Below are 15,576 nucleotides of genomic sequence, written 5' to 3'. Positions count from 1 at the left end.
TAGCTCCCTTATCGGTCTCTGTATATAGGCCGTAATCCCATTGCATTCGCAATGTTGTTGTATACGCCGAGCCGCAGCGATGTATCTCTATTATACTCGCATCATAACAAACTTGCTTATATAACTATATGAATTCTAATTTAATTTTAATTACAAAAATAAAACTTAATTGTTATTAAAAAAAGGCAATCGACTTATAATTAACAAAAAAAATAAAAAACCAATTGGAAGTAATAAAATAAAATTAACGAAAAGAAAAATGTACTTTTGGGCTTTAACAATATGTTTTGTACGAATAATTGATTATTCGAGTAAAAAATTCACGAATGAAAAAGTATTCGTCTCTCGTTATTCGAATAATATTTGCCCAACTCTCCCCGTGATCCCACTGATGCGCGCGCAATCCAAAAAGGATCTCAAAATGGGTAAATTCTTCAACTATATGGATCGAACGATCGCATAGGGCATTGCTTCATCCAGTTCCTACCATTTATTTAGCTACTACAGCCGTAGATATGATCGCTAAGGGAGCTATGTACACGTTCTGTTTCTCATCGACCCTTTGGGTGTTCCGGGAATGTGAGAAGCACAACCAGTTACATAAATTTCATCTCTTCTCATATGGCCGTTTTGTCAGTCTCTCTTGGTGTCAGAGGAAATTCTGTCCGGGGACCCTATATAATTTGAACCACATTTGAAATGCCTCAATTACTGTTTCTGCTGATTTATTTCGCAAAGGGTACACTATGTCAAACTTCCTAAACAGATTGATTTACGTGACCCTTCTATATCCTCTCCATGAAAATGAATCCACCTCTAATTCGCTAAGAGGTATTCCCGCGATTTGCGTTTCTTTTTGTCGTGTGCGGAGTGGGTGCCAACCCGTTGCAGTTTTCGACAGTTAATTTAAAATTCGTTGCATTCCCCACTAGAAGGATCTAGGCCGTAAAGCCTGTAATGGGACCCTGATGGTACCTCTTTCTGACGCTCCCCATCTCGAATTGTTAATACCATATGTGTGGTCCTAATAAGCAATCGATCCATTCAAATCTGCTCCGTTTTCATTAGTCTCCAAATCTGGTATTATTATATCTATTAGTCTAAAATACCTTCATTCGGTACGAGATGTGAGCGTTGGAGGTGTAACATGAATCGAACCTCCTGGTCATTATGGCTAAAGTTGGGATCGGGACAACTGACTTTCAGCGTGTAGGAATCAATCGGGTTAAGGAGGTACAAAAAGATGAGTGTCTATTCAGGTTCATCGCCATCAGGGTACCAATATGGTCACCTTTGAGAACGTTAGCTAACTAAAAAAGCTTAGAACTGGGTTGTAGCTACCTATGCTTGAAGTCATATAACTAGGTGGAGTCTTCTCAACCCAATATCAGTTGGAATTATCTCCAAAGAATCATTCTTTTTGTGTGCATATGAATCATATAAAGGCATTGCATATAGTTTTAAGTGACAATTGAGTGTATACATTTTTTGAATTTTTTTTAATATGAGAGCAATTTTATTTCTAATCTGGATTATCTCTCTAGGAAAAATTTTATTTCTTTATTTATATTTAGTGGAGTGAAATACGAATTTTTTTCAAAATTATAATTATCTTACCAATATCAATCAACAATCCCAATGTTTAATAATATCATGATGACCAAGAATAAAACAATTTTATATTAGTACTCATGTTTGTCGTTATTAATCTTGCTTGTTGTTTTCTTTACTGCTGTCTTTCTGCCAACTCATAACAGTATATATCATAAATATGTATAAGTATATTTGTAATTTCTTTTTGACGAGAAAAATTGAACTAATTTGTAGCACGACATATGTAGAATATATTTTAATTTTAAAAATTAGAATTTGAGTCTACTTAGTTTATTTGAGACGAGACAAGAGTATATTATTTTCTTTGAAGTGGACAACATTTTCTTTCAAAGAACACTCGAAGTCGGAGATAAGGTCGTAAGCAGGAGGTATAAATATTGAGAACTGAAATGGAGAACTCATCTTTTGCAGCAGCAATCATGCAGTCCTCTTACCTCTTCTTGGTCCTGGCCGTGGCTGCGGTCAACTCTGAAATCATCGATATCAACAGTGGTATCGATAAAGGTTTAGCTCAGACCAATGAATTTCTTCGAAAACATCAATTCACCTCTGTTCGTCTACCTAAGGGTTCTTATGGTTCTCATGTGAGTATTAATTTCAATTAATAAACGAAATTTAAATTATTTTCATTTTTTAATTTTATATTACATTTAGATCTATATTATTACAATTCAACCAACGTAATTTCCTATATATAAAATTATCAATTTTTGGATGTTTATTTGATATGGATTTCTCCAGGATTCATTGCTGAAGTTATTTTCAATAGTCTTTTTCTGTGAATCGGAATATGACTTAATTAATATTCAAAAAGATAAGATAAATAAATTTAACAGACAACATTGGCACTATATTTAGATGGAGAAGAAACTATGCACTTTGAAGAAAGGAAACTTGTCTACCCGTTCCCTGCCTCTAATATCATATATGTATAATTATTATATATTTTTTAATGTACCCTGTAAAAGGCAAAGTTTTATTCATTTTAATATTTTTATTAGACATTATTTTTCTAAAAATTATCAAATAATTTAAAGCATTACAAATATTTTCCTTCTTTCTCCAACTTATATATGACCTGACAAGACCTAGTGTAGAAACTACCCATCAGCATTACACCAACATATGTTTTGGGTGGTTCCTTGTCAATCTTACTTTCTAAAGTATATAAAAGCAATTGAGAATTATTTAAAAAAGAAGGTCAACAACATTTGAATTAGTGTGGATTTGGAATTTAAATGGAAGGAAAGATTTTTATAGCCCGAATGTGAAACAAATGTTACAGGAACATTAAGACTCTCGTATCTATGGATTTGATATAGGTTTTATTTCAAATTTATGTGTAAATAATTCAAAAATTAATTAAATAAACTGATAGTTATATTATAAATAAAACATTTTAGATAATTGGTGGTTGTAATAAGAACAAAAAGAAAGATGGTTTGAGTATGGTCTGAAAAAAGTAAATACTAGTCATTCACAATATTTCTTTTGACTATTTTTATACTACTCGCCTCAGTCTTCTATTATATCGCCTCAGTCTTATACTAGTCGCCTCGTCCCAGCTTAGTTAGTAGTGAGGCTAAGAATGTACTGCATTCTATGAATAAAATCATTTCTAAACTAAGTAAAGTAAACATATTTAAATTAATTTACTACCTTAATAAATCCTGCACTTATCCTTATTAGTACCATTACCATCACTTTACTGTACGCTTTAGAATATCTAAAACATCATATTAACTAAAACTGCCTCTAATCCTGACTAGCTGTATCGCTTATATATGCTGACTAATTTTACTTCTAATACTATGTAACAATACTAAGACTATTATAACAAGTAATTTTAGGAGTAGGGAATCTCCTAGCCAATCAAGTAATAAACTTTACTCAATTTGGTTGTATGAAACTTAACAATCTGTAACTCTCACAACTTAACTCATACCATGAATTTGATAATCCTACCATTGTGAGGGCTACGCCCTCGAGTGCAATTATTTAGTTTTATTTGATTTTATGTCATTTGGAGTGATTTTTAATTTAATAATAATAATGATTGATAATTGTATAATAATTAAGATTAGATTGACACGACTGGAAGGTATCAGAACCTTCCTGGGTAATATTTAGTGATCAAGTTAATTTTAGTTTTGTTATTTGTTAAAATGTTACAGTTAAAAAATTCTGAATAACTGTATTAGTAAATGCGTTTGATTTTTACGATCAGAAATTCACAACACATTAATCGTAGTAATTTTTTTATCTGGAGTTATAAAAACATTCTGAAACACCTAAAAAACCTTCGATGTAATTGACATAGGCTTGGGGGAGAATAGTCCCATCGAGATTGAGGCAGTCGCCAGCCGCCTGTATTTCCAACCCCTTTCTGATGAAAGATTGAGGAGAAGACATGTGAATGCATCGCCCTGCTTAACGACTTTAGTATCAACCCTGATTACTGAGTATTGGATCCTTACTATTCTCTGCCAAAAAAAGCAAAACTCTAATGCAAGCGGTGATGAGAGCATAATCCACAGTAAAGAAATAATGAATAGAAAGAAAAATAGAAATAACAATAAATATTAAAAAATATAAAAATTTCTTTATTTATTCTTGTACGAATTCCTTCAGAATAGTAATACATAAAATGAAAATTGTACTTCAGTTTCTTATAGTATTAAACAAAAAATCAACATAATTATAGAAAAATGATAAAATAAAATAATTAAAATTTGACTTTTGATAATAAACTGAAGAAAAAAATTGAGGATAAAGAACGAATAATATTGGAAGTCAATATTTACTAATTTATAAATGAATAACTGAACATCTCATAAATATCAACATAAAACTATAGAAGAACAGTCATGACAAATATCTTAATTGTGAGAAGGTTTTTATCATATTTCTTGTTTTCGTTTTTTTTTTTTTTTTTAAATATTCAATAGAGCTTTTTTGTTCTGTAAATAGATTGTTTATTTATAAAATAGTAAGAAAAATGTTGACTATCAGCTTTATTCACTCTTTATGGTTTACCACAATTATCCTCTCTTTAAAATAACCATTTTTTTCAATTTATTATTAGAAATTAAATTTCGATTTAATACTGCAAGTTTTAATTATATATCGATTTTTTTCTTTCTACTCTAAGAAGCTAATGCCAATCTTTAATTCCTGTATTTAAGAGGGGATTCTTCCTCGAATATATAAAGGATTTTATAATAATAATAATAATTATTATTATTTAAATTGTCCTTTCTGTTGTTTATATCTTTCGTCACTGCCTGTATTACTTTTTTATTGTTGTTTTTGGCTGGAAATAGTCCGTGTGCAGTACTGAGTGATCAGTGTTCATATTAGATTTTTTATCAAACAAATCAACCCAACGAATTTCCTAATTCCTAATAGATGCTTATCGATCTGGACCATATTGTGAAAATAATACTTTATTATTATTATTTCATTTAATACTTTTTCCAAGCGGTTCTGATGGATTTACGAAATTAGCAGAAGCAGCAAGAAAAATGGCGCTTGAAGTGAATGCAGAAAAGACCTGGTCAAAGCACAGAAATCCCCAGGTCCGGTAAAGATTTTAGGAACGGAGAATATACTTTTGGAAAAGTCCCTGAGTTTATGTATCTTGGATCGCTTATAACCCAAGACTATGTAGTGGACTCCGAAATTAAACGAAGAGTCCTATGTGCCAACCACTGTTATTATAGCCGTCCCTATTTTAGGAGCCTTGCCTTGTCTAAGACTAAGATTAAACAATTATTCGGGCAATTCTTCTGTATTGCTCGGAAACATGGACTATTTCCAAGTCTGGTTAGCACAACATAATGGTCTTGGAAAGGAAGATTCTCCATAAAATATTTGGAGCTGTTAAGGTTGACCAGAGATGGAGACGTTGAACAATGATTTATGTTTATGAATAAAGATTTATGTATGTCGGGAGCTCAAAGATTTATGTTATCAAAAACGTTGTCCATTTTGTGAGTTGGGCCAGGCTTGTTACTCTGATGGCTGAGAATGATGCCAAGGAAAATAGTGACAGAGGTACTTCATGGAACAAGACGTAGAGGAAGACTTCGCCTTCGATAAATGGTAGTCGCACAAGATCGCAATAATTGGTGGAGAAGGTGCAGATGGCCCGGACTCGGCATCGAGTTGTAGTGCCAAGCTAATAGTAATAATAATAATAATAATAATTGTACAATAATGAAATTAAAAATCATTTCATTATTATTTAAAATATATCATATTAATATGAAAATTCTCCAACACATTATAAATATAAAATAAAATACAATAAAACTGCAAGCTGACCGAACTCAAGAGTGGAGTCCTCCCAAATGAAATGAATTTCTTATTGATTGTATGAGGGGAGATGTTCATTGGAAATGGATCGATATAAGAACCTACTCGTTCGAAAAGCGAGAAAAATTATTTTGTCTCCTTAACACCGCTACTATCGTTCTCCTGTCCCATATGTGGATTTTAGTCATGCTGCAAAGACTCTTAGATAGGTTTTGTGAAGAAGCCGGTTTTTCCTTTTAATACATAGTTGGGGTTTAGCTTACCTGTTAATCACTAAGAAAAACATATGTTTTATCATTCATTCCTTATTGCAATACTTTTTCTATCGTTGGACCTGTTTACTTTTCTGAGCCCTACAAATTCGATAACAGTACTCTATTTCCCAAAAATACCTTTGATAAATCTATAAAACTGACAATATGTGACAAAAACGATATTAGGTTTTTATATAACCAGATTGAGTGAATCTATAACATTTAATAAGATCAGAAGAGATTACCGATATAATATATTCAAGGATTTAAAGGGGTCAGTCAGAATTCATAATTAGTTTTTTTTTTATAAAGTTTTAGTTATACTATATATCAAATGCTAACATGAGATAAACCATAGCTTGTTTTTATTGAAACACAATTAAATTAGAGTTGATGTCAATAATTTTATGGCAGTTTTCCGAAATAAAATATCAGGTCTATTAGTATGAAAACATAGGTAATGGTAATAGTAATGATAAGGAAGAGTGTAGGATTTATCAAGGTAATAAATAAATTTAAATATATATACTTTAGTTTAGTAAAGTTTTTTATTCATACAATGCAGTACATAATCATCCTCGCTGCTGAGCTGGGACTCCTATCTGTTGTAGAATAGACATATGGATCATTGGCATTTGTTCAGAAACTTCTTGGTACTGCTGTTTACAAATTTGTTGTTCCAATGCTTTTTCTACGGCAGCCTTATTGATCTTGTTGTTGAGGAATGGAACAATCTCCTTCGCGAAGATTTCTTCAACATCAGCTCCATCAAATTCAGACCTAGAAGAAGAGAAATCTACTTTGGCCAACCTCTCGAAGGACAGATCGTGCAAAGTGACGGAGCAGTTTAGGCCGTCGTTTCCAGAGAAATCGGCAGTTTAGTACAGGCGGACGGAATTATCTCGGATTCTTATGCTGGCAGACATCTCTTGGTCGAATATACTCAAGATCTTGAAGGATTGTTGGTACAAGCCTAAGCCGTAATGCAAATCTATTGTTATATTTTTTTCCACAACTTCAATAGTGCAATTGTCAGTTGTCTTCAAGGAGTCGAGGCCAAGCACATCAGAGTCGGAAAATGAAACCTGAAAAAAATATAACGAGATACTATAAAACAATTATAATTGAGAATAGTAATAATAATTGTTATAACTGTATGATAACAATTAAGCAAGGGATTATAGCGAAAATGGTTAAAACTATAATTTTAATTCCGAAGTTTCGGCCCATATTTACAATCTTGGCAGAAATGTCAGCTTATCATTAAATAGTTAAAACATGAATTCTCCATAAATGGTATTTATTATTTTCTAGAGCATACTTGAACCATCTTTCTTTATATTCTTTTTACGGCCAACTACTTATTTTAATTGATAGTGAGCATATTAGAATATATATTTACTTAAACATAAATTTGATTCAGAAACTATAGAATCTTCAATGTGTTTGCACCATAAGTTGTAGAGTCTGGCTACAGTAGTCTGTAAGTCTTTTCTTCCATAAGTTCAATAGTTTTTAACGTTAATTCTCTTTCAATAGTTTTAACCTTAATTATCTGACAATGATAAGAATATCTTTAAAAAAAATTAATATGAATAGGTGCAAAGTTCTATTTAAATTCATATCATGGGCTACATAAAAAATATATGATAATTATACATATTTTAACAGTCCCTTTGAAGTCTAACAACAGTTAGAAACTTTTGTAATAATAATAAAACAAGTAAGTTAGATTCGGGGAACGGGTGGGCATACCTGTATTCACAATGCATGTGCTCATTTCGATCCAAATAAGTCACCAATGTTGCCCCTTAATTAAATTATCTTATTAAAGATGAATTAAATCATATTCCGATTCACTTAAAAAGACTATTTTAATATAACATCAGCATTTAATCCAAGAAAAATCCGGATTATTGAAACTTCCTAAACTTCACAACTTTGTATAAGTGTCATTAAAAAAAAATACATCTGTGCCGCTACAAACCATTAAGGGTTAAGGGTGCAGTAATTTGTAAGGAAGTACTGTTACTAGATCAACGGTTGTGCAAGGAGGTTATTTGGTCAGTGTCACGCTCGACCGCCAGAGTTTTACTCAATAAGGGTACCCATTTTATGAGGCTGGGTGGATTGCAGGAAGGCTCCAGAACCCAAAGGATTGACTCAGGGTTACAGAAAATAATTTTCTGCCCAGCTGGATTCGAATTCGGGACCTTGGAGATAGTAGCATCGTGCCTTACCACGATTCTATGTACTCGCTGCCATGAGGGATACATTAATGAATTGTAATAAATATAGGTATAATTAAAGCTAGTGTAAAATTAAAAATGTAAATAATTTAAATCTCTTATATTCGTAGAAATAAATACTTACATGGGGGCCAAAAGAACCCTTAGGTAAATGAACAGAGGTGAACTTGTGTTTTCGAAGATATTCGTTGGTCTGAGCTAAGCCTTCATCGGCACCACTGTTAGTGTCGATGATTTCAGAGCTGACCGAAGCCACGGCCAGAACCAAGAAGAGGTAAGAGAACTGCATGATTGATTGCTGCTGCACAAGATGAACTTTCCATTTCACGTCTCAATATTTATACCTCCTGACTGCGCTTTTATCTGCGATTTTGAGTGTTCTATGAAACAATGTGTTGTTCACTTCAAAGAGTTGAATTGGTTCTTGTCTCGCCCTGAATAAACTAAGTGGACTCAAATGCTATTTCTAAAAAAATTAAGAATTCTATTCCAGGCTTATTGACATATACTTGTTAGTATGTATTGATAATTAAATCAAAATTTTCCCCTTATTAACAACGGGTTATGAGGCAGGAGAACAAGGACGTATTTTTGTATATAATTCATAATAATAAGATTTAGCTAATTATTATATGGTGGATAATTATTTAAATTATTCGTTTATTATATCATTTAATAACAACTTTTATAAAGAACATCCTGCAAAATGTTTAAACTCAGAAAACAGATAATTGAAATAGATTCTACTTATTTCGAAATATATATTCGTTTAATTTTTCTCATTAAAAATTCATTACAAATGTATTTGAAAAAAACATATATAATCATATATTTACACCTTAAAGAAATGTTTTTCTACATTAAACAAATATTTTTCTAGGCACCTTACCTCCAAATGAAAACAAATTATTACTATTTTTTAAATTCATTTCTATCCATTTTTAATATAACACCTTCTAGCCCGTTCTATTGGAGTTTTTAACCTAATTTGTTTATAATAAGGTGCATTTTGTGACAGTCTTTAGGTGCGAATGTTAGTTCATTGGAAAAACTAAATGTTGGTAATTAGAAAAGTTAATGGATCAACGGAAAGTAGATCAATTAGTTACTGGTCCTTCAGTACAAATTTTCAGTACAAGTTTTGTTACACAGAAAAATTCTTCTTTTGTTTACATTAAATTGGTGAGGTGTATTTTTAAAAAATACATTGTATTATCAGTTTCAAAAAGGCTTGATGCTATTGACCGCCAAAAGTTTGTTTACAAAAACCGTTTTGATTTAGCAAAGAAATGATGAATTCTGTCTGGTTGGGCACAACCTAAACGTTTAATTAATTTGAATCGGTAATTATTATTCTGAAAAAAGTTGGAGGCTCGTTAAGAATTTAAAAAAAAAATTACTTTTCATCTATCATTTTATTTAAGTAATTTACCACAAAAACATATTAAAAAGAAGATATATACCGATAGGGTTTAAATCTGATTGGTAATATATCCGTGATGCTGATATGCATGTTTTGTAGCATAGATGAGGAAACTATAAAACTGAATTGAAAAGAGATAGTAAGGAAGTAGATCTTGAATTAATACGAATAAAACTAAATATAAGGTTTGATAACGAAAGGACAATCATTTCGATGAGATAGACATAACGAAATTACATTTAAATGGGTAATGAGGCTTTTGTATTTACGGTCCATTATAACAAGGAATAGAAAAATCTATGAGTATAAAAACGGTGGAAAAGGCTTGTTTTTTAATTTCAAAATTTCCTTTTTAATAACAACCTTCTGTCCAGAAACTTTTATTTTAACCCCATCCCAAAATTGAAATAAGGTAATTAAATTAATAATAGTGGAGCCAAGGGTCTTAACCAATTCCATCCCTGATCTCTAACAGTTGCCAATTTTTTTCACTTCTCTCCAGTGCCGTCCTAGCTAGTTCACCTCCATCATTATTGATCACTTCCACGTTGCTCCCGAACACCCTGGGGATTCCATTCAAATGCAAGTTTCTTATAGCTGAATCATGTTTTTTAGGTTGTGGCTGTAAGTTCTAGAGGGGGCGACGGTAGCAGTGTGGCAACGCACCTGTTTACCAACACGAAGGTTGTGATTTCCAGCCCAGTACCACCATTTTTTCAAGCATAACATTATACAAAACTTATTCACAGCCTCTCTCAGGGTATATCTGAGGCACATTAGCCAATGAGTGGCACTCACAAAAAATAAGCGTGAGAGTGAAAAACCCACCCTAAGAAAAACACGTACAAAATGCCCGATATATAAATGAAATTCATTGCGCGAGGCCTTGGACCTGCACGGTCTGTCGCGCCATAGTATTAATGACTGTTCCAGTGCTTATTATCTTTTTTTGAATAGTTCCTCAATTGGCATGAGGTTAGTCCTCTGTTTTAATTTATTATTGGACATAACTTCATTATTTGAATAAAAAAAATATTATTGTCAAGCATCTACTAACTAATTTTCGGAGATTTTCCATAGTTTCGTTTGCTTTGCGCAATCTGTTTTTTTACGTCATTATATGTGCCTCCGTCACCTACTATATTCTCTAGATAGAGGAATAAATCTATTGTTTTAATAGCCTCATCTTCTTCCATCTGCTACTTATCTTCAACTCTCATTTCATTGGTTTTTACATTGATTAAAGACAGACACACCTTTGCTGCTTCTTTATTTAACCTTTTCAACTTGTATTGAATGTCTCGGAAGCGCATTGCCAAAAGACAAATCTAGTCAGCAAACTCAAAGTTAATCAGTCAGTAATGCTCCACTGCATTCCCCTCTTTCTATTTCGTATGATTGCAGGCAGTACGTGATCCAAAACTACTAGAAATGGGGTGGGAGAAAGAAAGAAATCCCGGGCCGTCCATAGCTCAGAATGTTGGGCCTAGGTCTATTGTTCTGAGCTTTGCGGGCAACGCCGGTTCAAATCCAGCCTGTGGTCGTTGACTTTTTTCATTAAGTGGCGGTCTCACAAAATGAAAAACTTTACCCTCACCATGGTTAGAATACGTTTGGTAACCTGTAGATAAATAGGCAAACATCACCTTTGCTGTGCATTGAATAAAAAAATCCTTGGCGTACTCATTTGAGCTTTTCATTGCCCTAGAAAGTTTCCCTACATGAACAATCCAGTACTTGAATTCTTCATTTAATATTTTTATAAGTTTCAAAATTTTTTCTAGGATTCCATACTGCTAGCAATCGCCTTATTATTCCCCTATTGACCGATTCCAAATCTTATAATCAAAAGGAATATCTTCTTCTCATATTTTAACTAATAGCGGTAATAGAATACTAACTGAATTAGGTAATCAAATTGTAATCTATTTATTTAACTTAATTAAATAAGGTAATCAAATCTCATTCATGATTTCTCTTAAGCATGTGCAAAAGTACTTTTCTTAAATATAATTAGCGCAGGAATTTTCTGTTCCTCTTTAATCCTTTCATCTCTTACGCAGTCTCTTCTAATTTATCCTGATCATCTACGAAAGAATTTCATTTAAGCTCCTGTGATTCTCCTTTTCTTCATGCCAAGTATGTTCCAGCTCTATCTTCCGTTGGTATGAGTTCGGAACAATACTTGTAAACGTGGAGATTGGTTTCTTGCCATACATCTCAATGGCCAACGATGCTGATGCAAATGCTGTAATTGATAGGGTTAGCTCTAGCAATACAGTTTAATATTTCTCAATCTGTTTTCCTCTATCTGTTTATTTTGGTCCCTAAATAGTTAATTTTTTCAACCACTTTGGAAACCTCACCATCTCATTCCAATTCCTGTGTATCCTGCTCATCTCGGGAAAAGATAATTTCCTCTTCGAGGTCTTCCTTTTTCGCTTACGTTACTGCTATTATTCCAGTAGAGCTAACTGCATTTTCTCCCTTGTATCACAAATTAGGACGAAATCATTTGCATACAAGAGAGGCTGACAGAGTATTATACTAGTGTTCTATTTACCGATGATTGTTCAGGATGATAGCCTTTACAGATAGTACAAAATATATACATAAATACAGATTGAGGCGATCCCTCAGCTTTACAGTTATTTCAATTCAAAAAGGGGCAGACTCTGTTCCATTATTTCTTAATACTCCTTTTTAATTTGTGTACAAAGATATTATGACGGTAATAAGGTCTTTTTGAAACTTTTTTGCAGCTAGAGCACTTCACATTTCTTGCCGCAACGAGTCGAAGGAAGCCTTAAGGTCCAAGAACACTAGAAGGTATATGCTTCAATCCCAGACCAATGCTTTCTTTATTTTATTTCTTAGAACAAAGCTATGGTCCTGCTTATCCTCCCAGGGTGGAAACCTGCCTTTCCTCATTCACTTTGTTCCTTAACAGGTTGTAACCTTTTTCCCAGGATGTGCGTGTAGGTTTTGTAGCCCCGGAAGAGAGAAGTTTTACTTTCTCTACTAAGTTTGCATTTTTTTTGTGAATTGGATTAATCAGTCCGAATTCCAAATCTTTTTTAATTTTTTCTTGTTAGAATGACTTCATAACGAGAAAAGCTAAACGACAATGTAGGAGGAAATAGTTAAAACTTATTTCAATTTTAAAATTTATATTAAATTTATAAATTTCCTTATTAATCTATGTCGTTTACGACTAAACAAATTCCACTAAGATTACACTTTGCGTGACAAGAGCCCATTAATTTCTTTGAAGTGGACGACAAAATCTTCTATTGAATTCTCGAAGTCGCAGATAACAGCAAGGTAGGAGGTATAAATATTGAGACGTGAAATGAAGAGCACATCTTCTTCAGCAGCAGTCATGCAGTTCTCTTACATCTTCTTGGTCCTGACCGTGGCTGCGGTCAACTCTGAAATCATCGACATCAACAGTGGTGTCGATGAAGGTTTAGCTCAGACCGACGAGTTTCTTCGAAAACACAAATTCACCTCTGTTCATGTACCTAAGGGATCTTTTGGTCCCCATGTGAGTATTTATTTCATTTAACATTATTAATAATAAAGGCTTAACGAGCCCGATGGTTCGATGCCAATATCTCGTCTGTTTAGTGTTAATTCACTTTTTTGCGAACTATAAGTTACTATAATATATTTAAGTGCATAATATATAAGTATATATTTTAGTATAATTTTATTTAACATTAGAAATTTCACTTATTTAAATTTTTTATTTAGATTTGAAATATCTACTTTCATATCTAAATCAATATGTATTCAAATTCTATCAATATGATTTTTTAAATAAAATTATTAATTAATTTGTGTTCCTCCTTTTCAGGCTTTTCATAGCAACGATTCCTCACTTCCCATTTAAATCATCTTTTAATATGACCAAAAATTTCATCTTATTTCTCTTTGATATGATAACTTAATTTAGCGGATAATATTGGCACTTCATTTAGATCTAAAAGGAAAAATGGACAGTAAATAAGAGAAACTATGACCACCCGCTCCCTAACCCTGAGACCAGCTCGTTTTCTAGTTTTTAAATTTCATTTTATACATTAAAACAACTTTTGGGATTGTTAGGGAACTAAGGTTAAAAATTATTGAATTTGTATTTAGTTATTAGAGAATTTATAAGAATGACTTTGTTTGGCCCAAATCTGCATATGTGGTGCACAAACACTGAGATTTCTCGCAAATATGGATTTTATCTAGTTTTTAAATTAAATAGTGTCGGAACAGAAACCATAAAAAAATTTCAAAATTCACAATAATATAGCATTTTAAATAGTAGTAGGCTGTACTAACAATTAAGCAAAATGTGGCCCGAGGGTGGTCTAAAATAATGGCCCTAAAAAATTTAAACTATGGACTGTCACCATTTTATCCCAGATTTCTTTTATTTTGGATGTTTTTTTGTTAATTTCCTCCTTTGTTATAATTATTATATTATTATATTTATATTTTAGTAGATGTAAAATGTCATAACACTTAATTTTTTTTTTTTGTAGGTTTCATTTTCTGACTCTGATGTGCTTGGCCTCGACTCCTTGAAGAGAACTGACAATTGCACTCTTGAAGTCGTTGAAAAAAATATCACGTTGGATTTGCATTACGGCTTTGGTCTGTACCAGCAATCCTTCAAAATCTTGAGTATATTCGACCAAGAGATGTCAGCCAGCTTCAGGATCCGAGATAATTCCGTGCGCCTGTACTATACTGTCCATTTCTCTGGTGACGACGGTTTAACCTGCTCCGTCACATTGCACGATCTGTCCTTCGAGAGGTTGGCCAAAGTAGATTTCTCTTCTTCTAGGTCTGAATTTGATGGAGCTGATGTTGAAGAAATCTTTGAGAAGGAGGTAGTTCCATTCCTCAACAATAAGATCGATAAGGCTGCCGTAGAAAAAGCATTGCAACAACAAATTTGTAAACAGCAGCACCAAGAAGTTTCTGAACAAATGCCAATGATCCATATGTCTATTCTACAACAGATAGGAGTCTCAGCTCAGTAAGGATGATTATGGACTGCATTGCACATAAATCAAAAACATTTCTAAACTGTCTAAATTGTATATATTTTAATTAATTTGTTATTTATACTCTTCCACAATCCATTAACTTGTGTATATCCATATATTGTGTATCCAGTAACTTAATCCATATGTCTTCGAATGTATATTTATGTATACGAATGAATATTTATATATGTATTCGAATGTATATTTAATCATGTATTCGATTTAATATTTAATCATGTATTCGAATGAATATCTAATGAAATAAAAATGTGAAATTGATGGTTTCTTTTTATATTTTCGGATCGTGTATCGATTTACTATAAGTTTTCTGATTCTTAACAAATTAGGGTCCTTTTGTATGTTTTCGGATATGTAAAAAATGAATATGCTATCAATTTTAATCTCACAGGATCACGTATAGAATAATTTTCACTTTTTTGATTTCTAGCATGTTAGAACACTAAAAAAACTAAAGGGATCCTAATATAATAGAAATAAGAAAAATTAAAAGTCTTCAACATGCAAGTAATTGAGTGTAAAATCGAAAGAATTGTTATTTTCTACATCTCCTAAACATTTGAAGGGACTCTAAGTTAAATCGATACGCCAGCGTCCATGCGATCTTAAAATCTATAGCATTTTTTTTTCTACTTGTCTGAAAGTATGTAGAC

General features: G+C 32.4%; 2 protein-coding genes across 3 annotated transcripts; one reads left to right on the top strand and one right to left on the bottom strand.

Moving 5' to 3' along the window:
• The first annotated feature begins 2,031 nt into the window (after positions 1–2,031).
• LOC106682812 (uncharacterized) lies at positions 2,032–15,184 on the top strand. 2 transcript variants are annotated; one of them, XM_014423887.3, is made up of 2 exons: positions 2,032–2,198; positions 14,396–15,184. In XM_014423887.3, exons 1-2 carry the CDS (start codon positions 2,034–2,036, stop codon positions 14,897–14,899), a joined length of 669 nt encoding a protein of 222 aa, XP_014279373.1. In that variant the 5' UTR covers positions 2,032–2,033; the 3' UTR covers positions 14,900–15,184. The 2 variants fall into 2 exon arrangements, with proteins under 2 accessions (XP_014279373.1, XP_014279366.1); XM_014423880.3 differs by lacking the exon at positions 2,032–2,198 and adding an exon at positions 13,215–13,404.
• LOC106682826 (uncharacterized) lies at positions 6,715–8,730 on the bottom strand. Its single transcript, XM_014423896.2, has 2 exons — positions 8,559–8,730; positions 6,715–7,270 (listed from the first exon to the last, which is right to left on the bottom strand). The coding sequence occupies exons 1-2, from the start codon at positions 8,721–8,723 to the stop codon at positions 7,064–7,066; spliced, it is 372 nt and encodes a 123-aa protein (XP_014279382.1). The 5' UTR covers positions 8,724–8,730; the 3' UTR covers positions 6,715–7,063.
• Positions 15,185–15,576: the final 392 nt, after the last annotated feature.

Source organism: Halyomorpha halys, unplaced genomic scaffold (assembly GCF_000696795.3).
Source record: "Halyomorpha halys isolate HHAL.00 unplaced genomic scaffold, Hhal_1.1 Scaffold25.1, whole genome shotgun sequence".
Taxonomy (NCBI): domain Eukaryota; kingdom Metazoa; phylum Arthropoda; class Insecta; order Hemiptera; family Pentatomidae; genus Halyomorpha; species Halyomorpha halys.
This window is presented reverse-complemented; position numbering and strand designations above follow the sequence as displayed.